Source organism: Hydractinia symbiolongicarpus, chromosome 2 (genome assembly GCF_029227915.1).
Source record: "Hydractinia symbiolongicarpus strain clone_291-10 chromosome 2, HSymV2.1, whole genome shotgun sequence".
In the NCBI taxonomy this organism is placed as follows: Eukaryota; Metazoa; Cnidaria; class Hydrozoa; order Anthoathecata; family Hydractiniidae; genus Hydractinia; species Hydractinia symbiolongicarpus.
In genome coordinates this window covers 27,188,734-27,202,856 of record NC_079876.1, presented here as the reverse complement: position 1 = coordinate 27,202,856, position 14,123 = coordinate 27,188,734, and the positions used below count along the sequence as shown (strand labels likewise).

General features: G+C 31.1%; 1 protein-coding gene across 2 annotated transcripts; it reads left to right on the top strand.

Moving 5' to 3' along the window:
* The first annotated feature begins 2,510 nt into the window (after positions 1 to 2,510).
* LOC130630454 (armadillo-like helical domain containing protein 1) lies at positions 2,511 to 13,960 on the top strand. Of its 2 annotated transcripts, XM_057443955.1 has the most exons (15): positions 2,511 to 2,730; positions 3,512 to 3,580; positions 3,933 to 4,014; positions 4,152 to 4,236; positions 5,203 to 5,291; positions 6,120 to 6,227; positions 8,856 to 9,063; positions 9,826 to 9,849; positions 10,265 to 10,313; positions 11,100 to 11,145; positions 11,330 to 11,413; positions 11,515 to 11,592; positions 12,555 to 12,635; positions 13,219 to 13,270; positions 13,393 to 13,960. In XM_057443955.1, the coding sequence occupies exons 1-14, from the start codon at positions 2,546 to 2,548 to the stop codon at positions 13,225 to 13,227; spliced, it is 1,197 nt and encodes a 398-aa protein (XP_057299938.1). In that variant the 5' UTR covers positions 2,511 to 2,545; the 3' UTR covers positions 13,228 to 13,270; positions 13,393 to 13,960. The 2 variants fall into 2 exon arrangements, with proteins under 2 accessions (XP_057299938.1, XP_057299937.1); XM_057443954.1 differs by having other exon boundaries at positions 13,219 to 13,960.
* The last annotated feature ends 163 nt before the right edge of the window (positions 13,961 to 14,123 follow it).

The window sequence follows — 14,123 nt, the reverse complement described above, 5'->3', positions numbered from 1 at the left end:
TGTTACCGTAGCTCCGGGTTAACCCAAGCCATGTGAGGAAAATTGTGGAGATGATGGGGAAAATGACGGGGATAATTGGGTAAGAAAGTGTAGAGACTTGAGAGTTCCTGGGGCAAAGCCCAGAGGCAGACCGAGAAAGACTTGGCAGGAGGTTATAAGGACAGACTGGATACAGAGGAAGTTATATATATAATTATGATATTTATGATATATAATTTTGAAAGTTTTATTGCTTTATTATCAACTAGTCGATAAGGCCCGTGGAAAAATCCAATTAGGCAGAAAAATAATGGCTGCTTTAGGTTTTTTGCTGACATCAGCCAGTGCATGAACAAAAAAAAGTTCGCGAAATTTGTTTATCTGTTATCTCTAAATTTGCGGAGCTTGAAACGCTGGTGATAAAAATGTATAGTATCGTGTGCTATTGACCAACAGTTAAGAAGATATAAAGGTTTAAAAATTATGCTGACGTCAGCAATGGTCCGTAAAAACCTAAAAAATATTTTTTGGAAATTTGTATACCTGTACTTTTGACAAACGGTTGCAGAGATATTAGGGTTTAACGGTTTTTTGATGAAGTCTCCCAAACGGATTCAAGGACCCAGTTTAGGAAACTTGCCCAAATTGGTCACAGGTGGTCCCTAGTTACCCACACGGTGAAAAATCATTGACATCACCACCTCGTTTCCACGTTATTTGGCCTCAAAGTTTTAGGCGCACTGTAATGGCTTCATTAATTTAATATAGGATATTGACGTGAAAGTAGTGTTATTTTTGTCGCACCGTAACGCCAGAAAGTTTAACATATTAGACATCCATTTCTCGGCAACATCAAAGGAAAATAAACACATCCACTTTGCCTGTCACAGACAGACACACTCAGCGTATTATTATATAGATTTAAATCAAAAGCAATTGAAAAAAAATATTCTGTTATTATAACTGAGCGTAACTATTGTTATATAGTATGCACATAATTATTCCCAATAGGATAATTGTAAATGTTATCAATTGAGACTTTAATTTAAAAGTTTAAGAACACGCGACAACAGAAATGTTTTTTTAGATCGCATTTTAAAAAATTATGAACGAAAAGCGAGATATAAATGTTTTTTTAAATCGCGTTTTAAAAGTTTAATAAGGATAAACGCAATAGAAATGCTTTTTTAGACCGCGTTTTAAAAGTCTAAAAAGGAAAAATAGTGATAGAAATGCTTTTTTAGATCGCGTTTTAAAAATTTAAGAACGAAAAACGGTGATAGAAATGCTTTTTTAGATCGCTTTTTTTAAAGTTTAAGAAGGAAAAACGGCGATAGAAATGCTTTTTTAGATCGTGTTTTAAAAGTTTAAGAAGGAAAAACAGTGATAGAAATGCTTTTTTAGATCACGTTTAAAAACGGTGATACAATGCTTTTTTAGATCGAGTTTTAAAAGTTAAAAATATCTGTGGATATAAATTTTTAAAAAAGCCAAATACAAAAAGCTTAAAATGCCATTAAAGCTTGAATTATAAAATCAGAAAAAAGATACTGAATGCAAGATATAGTAAATAACTCTGTATTCCATTAACAATATTTGTGATAATTAGTGCAGCCACAAGTAAAAACAAATCAATTAAGTAGGCTTCTAAACAAAGATTTATGTTGACTCTAAGCACTGCAAAGCCTTCCTAAATCATTCTCTGACTTCGTATTCCTCATACTTTTAATGAATCGTGATTCCCATCGTGAAACTATTGTGGTTTTCATGATCAATCGCGATGAAAGCTTTAAAACTCACAGGACTTTGTCATAAAAATGCAAAAAAACAAAAGTAATATTTTGATTCACTGTAAATGAGTAAACAGGTCCTGAAATGTTATTTTGAAGCATACTCTTTCTTTTTTATGTCTATATTAATATTATACATTTTTGAACCAAAAATAATAAAAATCACCCTCACTAAATTTGATCAAAAAAGGCACAGGGTAGCCATGCCCTCCTCTCAAATCCTCTAAAGTCCTCTTTTTTGGAAAACCTCTAAAGTTCTCTATTGTCCTCATTAACACTCTATTTTTCTAGGTACAATGATTAATAATTTTATAGTTTCCCTCTAAATTCAGTGCAAAATCTCCTTTAGAATCCTCTAAAAAAATTTTTTTTTGCCACCCTGTTGGATATATAATTAATTTTAGAAGTCCAATATTCACACAAGTATTGTATAGGGACTAAGTGTATATAATGTATAACGTAGATATTCCTTATTTTTAAAGAGGTTTATTTTTAGCAAAAAAAATTTGGCATAAATTTGACATATTTTGAGCTAAAACAATGTAACAATATGGATAATTACGAAACTAAAGTTGAACAGTGCTTCTCAAGAACCAGATACTAGGTAAAAACGAAAAGCTTTTGCCCTTTTTCTCAAAAAAAGGAAACACTGTTTAAAATAAACATCTTTTGGACTTGTTTAAAACTAAGGATGTTAAATTTCAATAGCTATGTTAACACATTTAGATTTCTCTTTGAAAGACAAATTTCTATCTTACATTTTAGCGAAAGTATAAATGACTCCATCAGAGCTAACCCGATTTCTTCAAGAGTGGGACAATGCATCAAAATCTAAACGTGTTAAAATTTTGGAAGCTTTTATCAACATGCATAAAGGAAAGAGAGCAGCAGAACTTGAGCAAGTATATATTAATGGAGCTAGCTTATTTTTTACAAGACTAACATCGTGGCTGAGAATTTCGTATCCTTTTTGTTTAAACTTTCTATAGGTACCAAGGCATGTATACATATATAAATTAAATTAATTAGGTATAAGGACTGAAAAACTATAAAACGGTAAGCAAAGGACATTGAAGGACAGCCACTTTAAGCAAAAGAGTCAAAATTTGTGAAGAATAGTTACAACGTTTGGGATGTGGCTAATATCTATATATGTATGTATCACAAGAAAGCTTAGAAAAGACCTAACTTCGTTTAAGGGCATTTTCGGATGAAAGGCATTACAAAATGAAGATAGAAAAAAATCTAGGCGAACGTATCTATGTGTATCTTAATAATACACACTAGTACCTAATAAGCATTGGTTTACAAGCAAGTCATAAAGTTTAATATCTTTGTTAAAATCGAATTTTCCAGCTAGCAGAATTCTGTGGAATTTGCTAAAGTTAACTTTTTAAGTGGTTCAACTAAACCTTTCTGTCGTATTATGTGATTCAATTTAATAACCGCTGGTATCCTTGTGGTAGAGAGTTTGCCTTGGGTGCAAACCCCGATCGAGTCATGCCAAAGACTATAAAAGTGTGAATCTATCCATTCTGCTAGCGTTCGGCACAAGATTATGATTATAAAAACCTCAGGCAGTTGTTTAGTAGAACGATTGCTGTGTTTGCACGACCTCGTAGCTCAAATGGGACTTTAAATGCACTAGGATCCCTTCGTGTTGATAGCAGTACCAAAATGAACTGAAGAAGCTATCCTGGGTAAATAATTTCAATAATAATTTTCTTAACAACTGTTTAAAGTTACATGAACGGGTATTGTGTTGACAAACAACTTTTGGCCATTCTGATATTTGTTGGGTCTTCAAGTGGGTAAGTAATTTTTTTATTTTAAGCATTTTGTAAAGTTCACTTTTTGATGTAATATATAGTTGTTATTTATCAATTTATTTATTTTAAAAAATTATGTCAATCAATTCACCTTTATAATATTAATGCATTGATAAATTTTGGATGTGCTAATGCTTAAATATGACATCTTAATTTATGCAGCGTAGTTAATTCTGAAATTCTTCAAAAGTGAATATCTTGAGAAAAAAGTGCTTTTTAAAAAAGTTAAAAAGACTTATTAACCAACTTTTTAAACTCTATAATATAAGTCCAACATCATTTTATACCTTGGGTTCTGTTTAACTTTGTTTTTTTAACTTTGGTTATATTTTAGGCATAAATTCTTGACAGAATTTATTGAAGTTGGTGGTATATTGACCGTTCTTGAAATTCTTGGCTTGAACCAGTTAGCTGAGGTATGTATTTTTGTATTTTATACTGTTTTTTGACTTGGCTAGTTTTCATCTATGCTTTTTGTATTGTGCATATTTATGTTCAATTATTGTTTTTTTTATTTATTGATTCATTCATTCATTTTTTTGTTGCTTTATAGAATGACAAAAAAGTAGCTCTTGATCTTATCAATGTAATTGCATTAAATGGAAGAAAGTATAAAGAATTGATATGTGAAAGTTTTGGTATCCTATTTTTCTTGTTTACTTAATAATATTGTGCATTCAGTTTTTTTATCAGAAATGTTGAGCATGCCTTCTAAGGCCAAGGGAGGTTGATCTTTGGGTTATTGTGTCTGTGTTACCTTCTTGCTACTGCAAAAGGGTGTTATTTGACCTTGAACAAAGAAAGAGCGCCTTAGATTTCCACAAAATATTTTTGCGATGCCATGAAGTTTTCCCTTGCACTTGTAATGAATATGATGCGTCAAAATTTGAATTTGTAATGAATATGATGCGTCAAAACTTTACGCTATCAAAAAACTTTGAATAGGCATGCACATCTGCATGTGTTAATGCAATAAAAAACCTTTTTATTTGCAAATTTTTTAATTAATTTTTTTTAATGTGACACAGAAGATTGACTTTCCTTCGCCAAAATATCACATTGAATTAGCAATACTAATGGAGTCCACTAAAATCATTGTTTGTCATCTAAATATTAACAAAAAGAGTAATTTATTTTAATAATAATAAATCGGATTATACTTCATATAAGTTGCACAAAACAAAACAAATAAGGTATGAAAATAGAAATATTATCTTTTAGGTAAACTATTTTTAAAAGCAAAATAATCTAAATATCACCATCTTTATAGAAACTTTATCCAAGTCAATAATTCTTGGAATTTGTGAGAAATTGCAACGACTTCACGAATTAAATTTTTTATAAAAAGGGAAAACCTTAATAAGATAATATTCCTGATAGTCTATATGGTATATTTGAATTCTCACGGGACTAGTTCTAAAAAAAATCTCAACTTCCTGATTTTAGATATAAAATTTATTATATTTATTAATTGTCCTTCTTTTATGTTACAACTCCTGCACAGTGTTTATTTTATAATGCATTACTTAACACAAAAAGTACATACCTTTAGATACAGAATTTATTTTCCTATATATATATTTGGAAAATTTTGTCTGTTACAGGTATAAAAGCAATCGCTCAATGCTTAACGAAGTGTGAAAGTATCAATTGTCAGAACGCATGCAAAATTATTTTAAAAGAATTGTCTGTTGTAAGTGGAATAATATCATTTTGTGAGAATAGCTGAATGTGTTTCAAAGTTAATGTTTTATAACTACATTAAGAATTAAATCAGGGTATGTAGCATACCTAGAAAATCTGGAATTTTAGAATGTAGTAAAATATCTCTAAGAAAACAGGCAGAAAAGTCTAGATTAAAAGCTGACTAAAAGTGGCAAAACTATAGTGTCCTATGGAAAAAAATTTTGTGTATGTTGAGTTCACCAGACCACTGTCAATAAACTAAATCAATTAAATAATTCAAATGTTTCTCATAGAAGCTACATGAGTTAAAGTCAGAGAAAAATAGTAGCTAACCAACTCAGCTAAGCAACTTAGGACCAAAAAACACCCTATACCCTTGGCAACCTTAGGCTCTCCAGAAGTAAAGTTGCATAAACAAATATTAGACAATTGTGAAAAAAAAACGTTGAAAGTCTTAGAGTTTATATTATACAACACAAGGTATAGCTCTAGAAATTTAACTATTGTTATCTATTGTTTTATACAAGCACGTTTTTTGTGTGTGTGTGTTTGTGCTTGTAATACTAGTTATAAATGAACGTTATGTTGTTTATTTTTTAACTTGTTTTTTTTCTGATTTCCGAAGATTTGATATGAACTTGAAATTTTTCAGAAAAACCAGTAATAAGCAGTACAGGACAGTGAAATTGTCAAATCTAGGTAGACGATTAATTTTTACCTTTCTTTATGACTTATTGAAACAAATGAACAGTCAGAAGTCCGGGAAGTTTGTTAGTGTCTAGGTAGCACATATGGTTTTTGTGTTTTTGTGGTAAACAGTGCTTAACCTTTATAGGGAAATCCTAAATATCAACATCAGATCTACAAAGTCATGATTGCTCTCTTAAAAAGCTTGTCACCTGAAGCACAACGAATTGCAGCTCAAATATTGCAACTTATACAAGTATGTACATTTTTAATTTGTATGTTTTTAACTATATGGTTAAACTCACAAAATTTAATTACGCATTGCCTCTATTGTATTGGTATTTAGAAGTGGGTAGAAAGTTTCACAAAACACAATTTTTAATTTGTTATGCAGCAGTCTTATCATTCTTGCATGTGTAATGACACTTGCACGCCTTCACACATGCCTGAAACAAAATTGCCTGTGCTGTTTTTGCATCTTAATTGCACGTGTAAAACTAATAGCGCACATGCAAAATTGTAGACATACTCTTTGAAGACGCCTAGCCATTTCTTTATTGACAAGACTGTGCATTTTTATATATTTTTCGTAAAGTGAGGGTTACATGCATTTTGATTAACAAAGACTGTGATTTTGTTATTTTATCACTCTGACAGAAAAAATTGGTATACTTGGAAAGAATTAAAACCAGTTTGTCACCATTCTTAATAGCCTTATTATTTGAGAACAAAAAGAAGTTTTTTAAAAAATTAAAAAAGATTCCTTTTTAAAAGAGTTTTATTTTCTCTGTAAAATATGAAATATCTATATAATAATACGGAGCTTCTGTCTGTGACTTTTGCAAAGTGGATAAAATATAAAATACATATACATACATAAAACGGTTCTGTAATTTATCAAACTTTAACGGTAAACAATATTAACATCAAAGGAAAGTATATTAACATAAGTGAAGCCATTACAGTGCACTTAAAACTTTGAGGCCAAATAACTTGGAAACGAAGTGGTGACATCAATAATTTTTCACCGCGTGGGTAACTAGGGACCACCTGGGACCAATTTGGGTAAGTTTTCCAAACCTGGGTCCCAAAATCTGTTTCTTCTTCAAACCCTAACATCTCTGCAACCGTTTCTCAAAAGTACATGATCCTATATATTTCCTTGATCATTGTTTCAAGATCTATACGATAAAGGCAACAGGTATACAAATTTCTAAAAAAATTTTTTGGGGTTTTGACAGGCCATTGCTGCCGTCAGGAAACATTTTAAACCTTTATATCTCATTAATTGCTTATTAAAACCACATGATCATATACGTTGTCTTGATCAGCAGTTTACGCTCTACACAATAGAGGCAAGGTGAAAACAAATTTCCATGAAAAAATATTTTGTTGTTGACAGATCATTGCTGACGTCATCACTGACTGACGTTACGGCGCGACGTCAATAACACTACTACTAACGTCAATATCCTATATTAAATTAATGAAGCCATTACAATGCACTTAAATATTTGAGGCCAAATAACTTGGAAACGAGGTGGTGACATCAATGATTTTTCACCGCGTGGGTAAATAGGGACCAGATAGGACCAATTTGGGTAATTTTCCCAAACCTGATTCCCTGAATCCGTTTCAGAATGGACAGGTTGATGACGTCATCAAAAATCATTTAAACACCCATATCTCCGTAACCGTTTGTCAAAAGTACATGATCCTATACATTTTCTTGATCAGCGTTTCAAGACCTATACGTTAAAGGCAACAGGTATACAAATTTCTAAAAAATAATTTTGTGTGTTTTCGTGGGTCTTTGCTGACGTCAGCATAATTTTTAAACCCTTATATATCATTAACCGTTTATCAAAGTCACATGATCACATACATTCTCTTCATGAGCGTGTCGAGCTCTACACAATAGAGACAACGGATAAACTGAATTTCGTCAATTTGTTTTTGCATATGCACTGCTGACATCAGCAAAAGGTCTAAAATAACCAATTTTTACATTGTCCCTCCTGCCTAAGTGGATTTCTCCACGGGCCTTATCGACTAGTTTAATATAATAATAAAATGAATATATACTCTGTGGCATATCCAGAGATTTGTTGATCATATTGTCTGTTTAAATAGTATGTCCGTTAAGTGCCACCTTGGTTGGCGCAGAGGAAAACAATTGAAATTTGAGGTTGGAAAATGCATTTGCAACAATAAATTAGCTGCTAGATCCCTTCTAGCAGCATGTATATTGTAGCAATAAATTTTTAGCTTACCTCTTTTGACTAATTTGACAACAAACACTGTTATTAAAGGATTATATGTATATAAGTAGAGAGTATGGAATAGAATGATATCAAACCACCAAAAGTACTTGGAAAACAACTCTACTTTACATGAAGTGTGTTGTCGATGGCACCGCAAATTTTCAGGAAAAGAAAAAACATTGAAGAATCTTTTATGGCTGTGTTAAGACAACCAGCTATAGTCTAAACGGTTAATATTGTTTGGCAATCAAGTGATGTAGATGATAATGTCAACTATAATAATTATTCTCTTAATGTATAATGTATAACTAAAATTATAATACCCACATATATACTGTCTGTCATACGAAATGGTAACCGCAGTAGCAAGACACACGAAATGCGGTAAATAAAGGATAGACAAACCCGTGGATTTATCCACAAGCCACCGACTAGTTTGTGAAAATTGTTTTTAATTTTAATTTAAGACAGAAAGTCATGTGCTTATGTTTAAAAACATTTGTTATTTATTTTGTGTATCCTGATTAACCAGTGGTGTTTTTATTTAACACTATTGTCTTTAGTTATCAGAGATTATGTGGTTAGGTAAGGTCTAGTTATGTATTTTTCTCCTTTGATAGCCGAAGATGGACAATGCAGGTATTGGAATCGTTGATCCAGCTCTCATGTTATTACGATCATTGCATCTTGAAGTGCAGTATGAAGGATTTCAACTTATCACGTTACTCATGATGTATGAGAATATTAGGTTAGGAATTTTAACTGGCCTGGTTGGCTCATTGAAGCCGTCACAAGTTGATTTTGATGAGGAGCCAGAAATTTTAAAAGGTACTTACAATTGCGTTTTTGTGTTTTTGTTCTTAACCAGTGAATCTGTTTTTTACATTTACATTATGCTCATATTTCACTGTAGTTGGATGAGTAAAATTAGCTGACCGGATTTTAACTTGCCCGACTTTATATACAGTTTTTGAGTATTCTCTGTAGGAGTTTCGAAGGTGATGTAGGTGTCAAAATTTTAAATTTTCAAAATGACAAAGTTAAATAATTGATATAGAAAAGTCGATATAAAAGTTGCAGGAGAATGTCTAGTGTTTTAGGTTGATTTAAAAGCTTATTATCTTTTCAAAAGCTCTTTTTTTATCTGCTCGTTTTCCTCAGTTATGCTTGATGTTACTATTCGGTCTTCAACAGTTACTGATATGCATTTACTTTTATCAATATGCATTCTGTAAAAGAGAACATAAAGAGAAAAAACTGTATAGTGTGCAATCTACCCTTACACTTGTAACATTTTAATCTCCAATTACACTTTTTAGGTATTTTAACCTTTATTTATTTTAAACTGTCATTTCTGATAATTATTTCTCTATTACACTTTTTTAAGAAATACCAGGTTAATCTGAGCATGTTCTCTTTAAAGGTTTAGACATTTTTTCATATTTTTGTTCAAATAAACTCTCTATTACTCCATAAATTTTGAACTTGCTTGTTGTTACCTTTAATCAAAAATAGCATGCAAATTTTTATTGAATAAAGTTGTTAGAAGCCTTTAATTTTCAGATCACTTTTATCTTCTTTTAATTTTAGATCCTGAAGCTCCTGAAATTCAGGGTTAGTTATTTTATTTTTTGAAGACTCTACAATGTTTTAAACACAGGGATAACTCACATATATTACCAACTAGAGAAAGGCTTAATGTGATGGGTGGCTTGCCTTGTTCATTCTTACTGTAGTTGCACGTGAGCCTGATTTTAGGCAATAAATTTTGTTAAAAAAATATAATTAAAAAAAAACTTAAATATAAAAGCTTTGTAAAATTTCGATTTTGCGCAGCTGAATGTGTTACATTGTAAATTGAGATATATAATCCTAGTTAAGCTAAATCTTTTGCTAAGTCTAAGCATTCTGATTGCTTTATTCGTGTGATGCTTTCTAACTGAAGTACAAGAATGTGTGTCTGACTCTGTTTACACATTAAAGATAATCTTGAAGTGCCATGTTTACAACTTGCTGTGATTTTATCTAGCTTCTCTTCCAGTGTATATTCAACAAGCAGCTGCAGCGAAACTTATCAGGTATGCAATTTTTCTTGTTTATTCTTCCTAGTAGAACAAGTGCTAACTGATCTGTGATCTGTTATTATTATTATCTTTCTCACTTCAAGATACATGATTTTTGTTGACATAGATTGTTGTTTGGGCTACTTGTGTTAGTAACCAAAGAACATTAAGTCTTCAATTATTTTTATCATAAAGTTAATGCTGTTTCTATTATTTTGAAGAACTGTTTGATATTGTCATTTATTACCCGGGTAAAAGGGTGGCATCGATATTTTCGAAATTGGCGCAATGTGATTGGTTAGAACTTATGTCATAGCGGGCAATATTCCACGGTATTGCCAGCCACCATAGCAACTGTGTTTAAAGTTTAAATATGGTAGCATTAAATGTAAAATAAACACGGAAAAAAGTAAACAAAACGCGAAGCAGAAGTGAATCTTACTTTTATCTTTTAAAGAATTCGATGTTGTAGCTACAATTAAGACCTGTTATGTTTACAGGGTATTCGATTTTAAAAAAAATATTTTTTGTTCGAATGTACGTTCCATACGGGAATAGTTTCTATAAAGACATGGTTTCTACATCCTGCTTATAATGTTATATTTTTTTGTCGTAAAATGCAGTACCCGGATAATAATCCATATAATAACTGTTTATTTCGGGCAATACCTTTGAATATTGACCTCTGTTGCGTATTGCCCTCACAAGCCTGGGCAATACTTTGACGTCGGTCAATATTCCCTGGTATTGCCCTCATAAACAGTTATTATAGGGTTAGTATTTTATGTTTATGTTCTTCAGAAAATTAGCAGACGAATGTAATGAGGTTGCTGAGCAATGCATTCGGGTAAATATTTTATGTGTAATTTTTCTTGTAATAGGATATTGCAAAATCATGCAGATGGCTTTTCTGTAAATATTACGTTTATAGTAATGCAATACATGCTGCAATGTTAGTAGCTAATTTTTCAAGAAACAAATAAATTGTGAAACTTAAAATATCAACCTATATATTTTCTTTTTCTTTTAAGTTAAATTGCATACACAATCTTCTGTATGCTATGGGAAATGAAAATTATGCAGACAGCCAAAAGCAAGCTGGTTTAACATTACAGGTATTGTAGTCTTGTGGCACCTTTTTCCTCTGAAAACATAAGTGGACATTATTATTGGTTGTTTTTGTCACAGATGTAATTTCACAGCTGTTTTTTTTTAGTTCTTTATTCACTCATTCCAAGTAGTTGAAGCCAAAGTACGGGATGCATTGGGTCAAACATTTTTCTTTGAATTTATGGTAATTAAATGTAACTTTTAACTTAACCCTTCACTTACCAATGACACTGTCTGGGAGTCACAGGGTGGTTGGGGGAAGAACTCTCTTCTGTTCATCAATCGAACTATTGCCTATAGCATCAACAACAATAAATAATTTCATTTATAACATTGAGATGTAAACATCACTGGCACAATTTTTAAGGGGTTTTGGAAGGCAAAATATAATAACAAACTAGGAAATGTGCTATTTGTCTATCTGGCATTTATTATATCTATAAAGTTATATGTTAACTCTTTTTCACAGCAACCTCAAATGATTTTTGCATGGTGTAGTACCATAATGATCCGATTAAGCGAACTCCTGATAAAAAGGGGCGCTTATTTCAAAATTTTACTTTTTTATATTGAGAACCCTAGACAAAGACTAAACTTAATTTTGTTACATCTTTTGTTCAGTTTTGTTTTTCAGGAAAAAAAAATTGAAAATTACCGTTGTCTTTAATTTGTACAAAATGAGGAAAAATTTATAAGTGCCCTGCATTTTTTAAGCGCCTCCCCCCCTCGATTGCATGCAAAAAATCCAAAAATTTGATAAGCGCCTTGTTATATCATATCGGTATTGTTTTATTTGTCTTTTTAACCGGTCTGCATAGAATAATTCTGTTTTTAGAAAGGACTATTTAGAATTTTTTGCACTGACCATGCAAGCATGGTCAGGACTTAGACCTTGGGCTATATTTTGCGGTACAGCCCAGGGTAATCATTTATTAATGTCTAGCTGCTAATCTAGCTAAGTGTTAAGTGACCTGACATTTTTTCAACCATCTATATTATAATCATCACATAGTTTTGTTTGATATACAGACAAATCAGTAATTCTAATTAGGTTCCCACTTGTGCGTAGAAATGTTCAATGTGTTTGAATGGTCCTGCAATATCATATTCGTTGTGGCTTTCATAATTTTTGTTTGATTTTTTTAGAACAATCCTGATTCATTCTTTTTGAATCTAACTCCTATTCATGTTGAAATATTGCTTGGAAATAAGGTGAATGTGACGCAGGTATTATTTTTTCTTTTAAAACATACAAGCAAAACTGGTTAATATTATATAATGGAACAAAACTGGATGCTAATTGAACCTCTAATCACCAAGCAGTAATTTCTTTTGTGTTAGCTACTATGCCTAATTGGTTATAAAAGTATTTAAAAGATAATTGAGACAGAAACTTTGTATGCAAACGCACATTTCATTTCTGAAATATGTAAATTTAATCCAAACAAATATTGATTGGATATTTTATAAAACAGACATTGCATCAAACTGATGCAATGTCTTCCAAGGGAAACTTTTTAAGGACTTTCTCCTCAAATTTCCTCAAAACTCCTCAATAATTTGTTCTTTACTTGTGGCATCACTTTCAACATACTCCAGTTAGTCAAACCCTGTTAAATATTGATATCTAACAGAAGAGCGTGTACATTTGCCAATATTTAATAGTATAGATATTTCTATACAACCCAGAATATTAATTATTTTTGTCTTTTAGAAATAAAATTTCACACTTTTTTCCTACAGTATCTAATATGGTATCACGTTTTCCAAAAATGTTCTTTTATAATCTTGAACTTTTTTTTTATTTTAGTTAACCTGAGGATTTGTAATTACAAATGACATATAAAAGTTGATGCTGTGTGGTTTGTGTAATTTTTCGAAACAACAGTTTATATTGATATGTTTATTTATTACAAATTTTAAACTGAAATTCACTAATATAATTTGGTGCCATTAATAAAAGGACTTTATTGTGTATTTTTAGATACCAACCAATAATGAGTGAGGCATACTTATAATACGATTTTATATATAATTATTATTTAAAATATAAATATGTATATATTGAAAATTATTGTGACTAATATATATATTTTTTTATCTGTTGAATATTTGTGCCTAATGAGTAGATTTAACTATATAATATTAGAGATCCAGACTATAAAACTTATAAACCTTGTCCATATGTCATTTTTCCGTTGGGGGAGACATTTTTAGGGGGGAAAATGGTATTAAAAGGTATCAAAATTGGTGAATTGATAATTTTGATAATTTCGATGTGAATTTAATTTGGCGATTTTATAAAACATAGTCGTTAGCCCGTGGAAAAATCCATGGGGTTGCCCGTCCTTTAAATTTACCGTCGCAACAAAGTAGACAAAAATATATCGCATTTGATATTGGTGTTTCCGTAACATCATTTTCTGACTCAGCGAGGGGTCCATGCAGAGACAGACAGACGACGGCTATTATTATAGAGATTATTAGCTTTCTTGTTAATTGAGGCATTTTTAGCTTGGAAAAGGTCTACAAAGTACAATATCTTAACAATCCGATAAATAAATATTTACTGAAACATCAAAATTCACTTGGCTTTTTTTGATTTTTAAAGAAATAAAATAATTTTGTTTTTAATTTAGCGGGTGTATTTTGTTAAAATATGTCATTTCTGTTGAGAAAAAGTATTTTGCAAAATGTTCGAAAAAAAAAAGTGTT

What these genes read in the sequence shown, in the direction of transcription:
- LOC130630454 (XM_057443955.1), top strand. Translation starts at nt 2,546, where the DNA reads ATGACTCCATCAGAGCTAACCCGATTTCTTCAAGAGTGGGACAATGCA. An exon ending in AAATATTGCAACTTATACAA is followed by an intron (nt 6,228 to 8,855) that starts GTATGTACATTT and finishes CTCCTTTGATAG; the next exon opens with CCGAAGATGGACAATGCAGG. An exon ending in GCTGCAGCGAAACTTATCAG is followed by an intron (nt 10,314 to 11,099) that starts GTATGCAATTTT and finishes TATGTTCTTCAG; the next exon opens with AAAATTAGCAGACGAATGTA.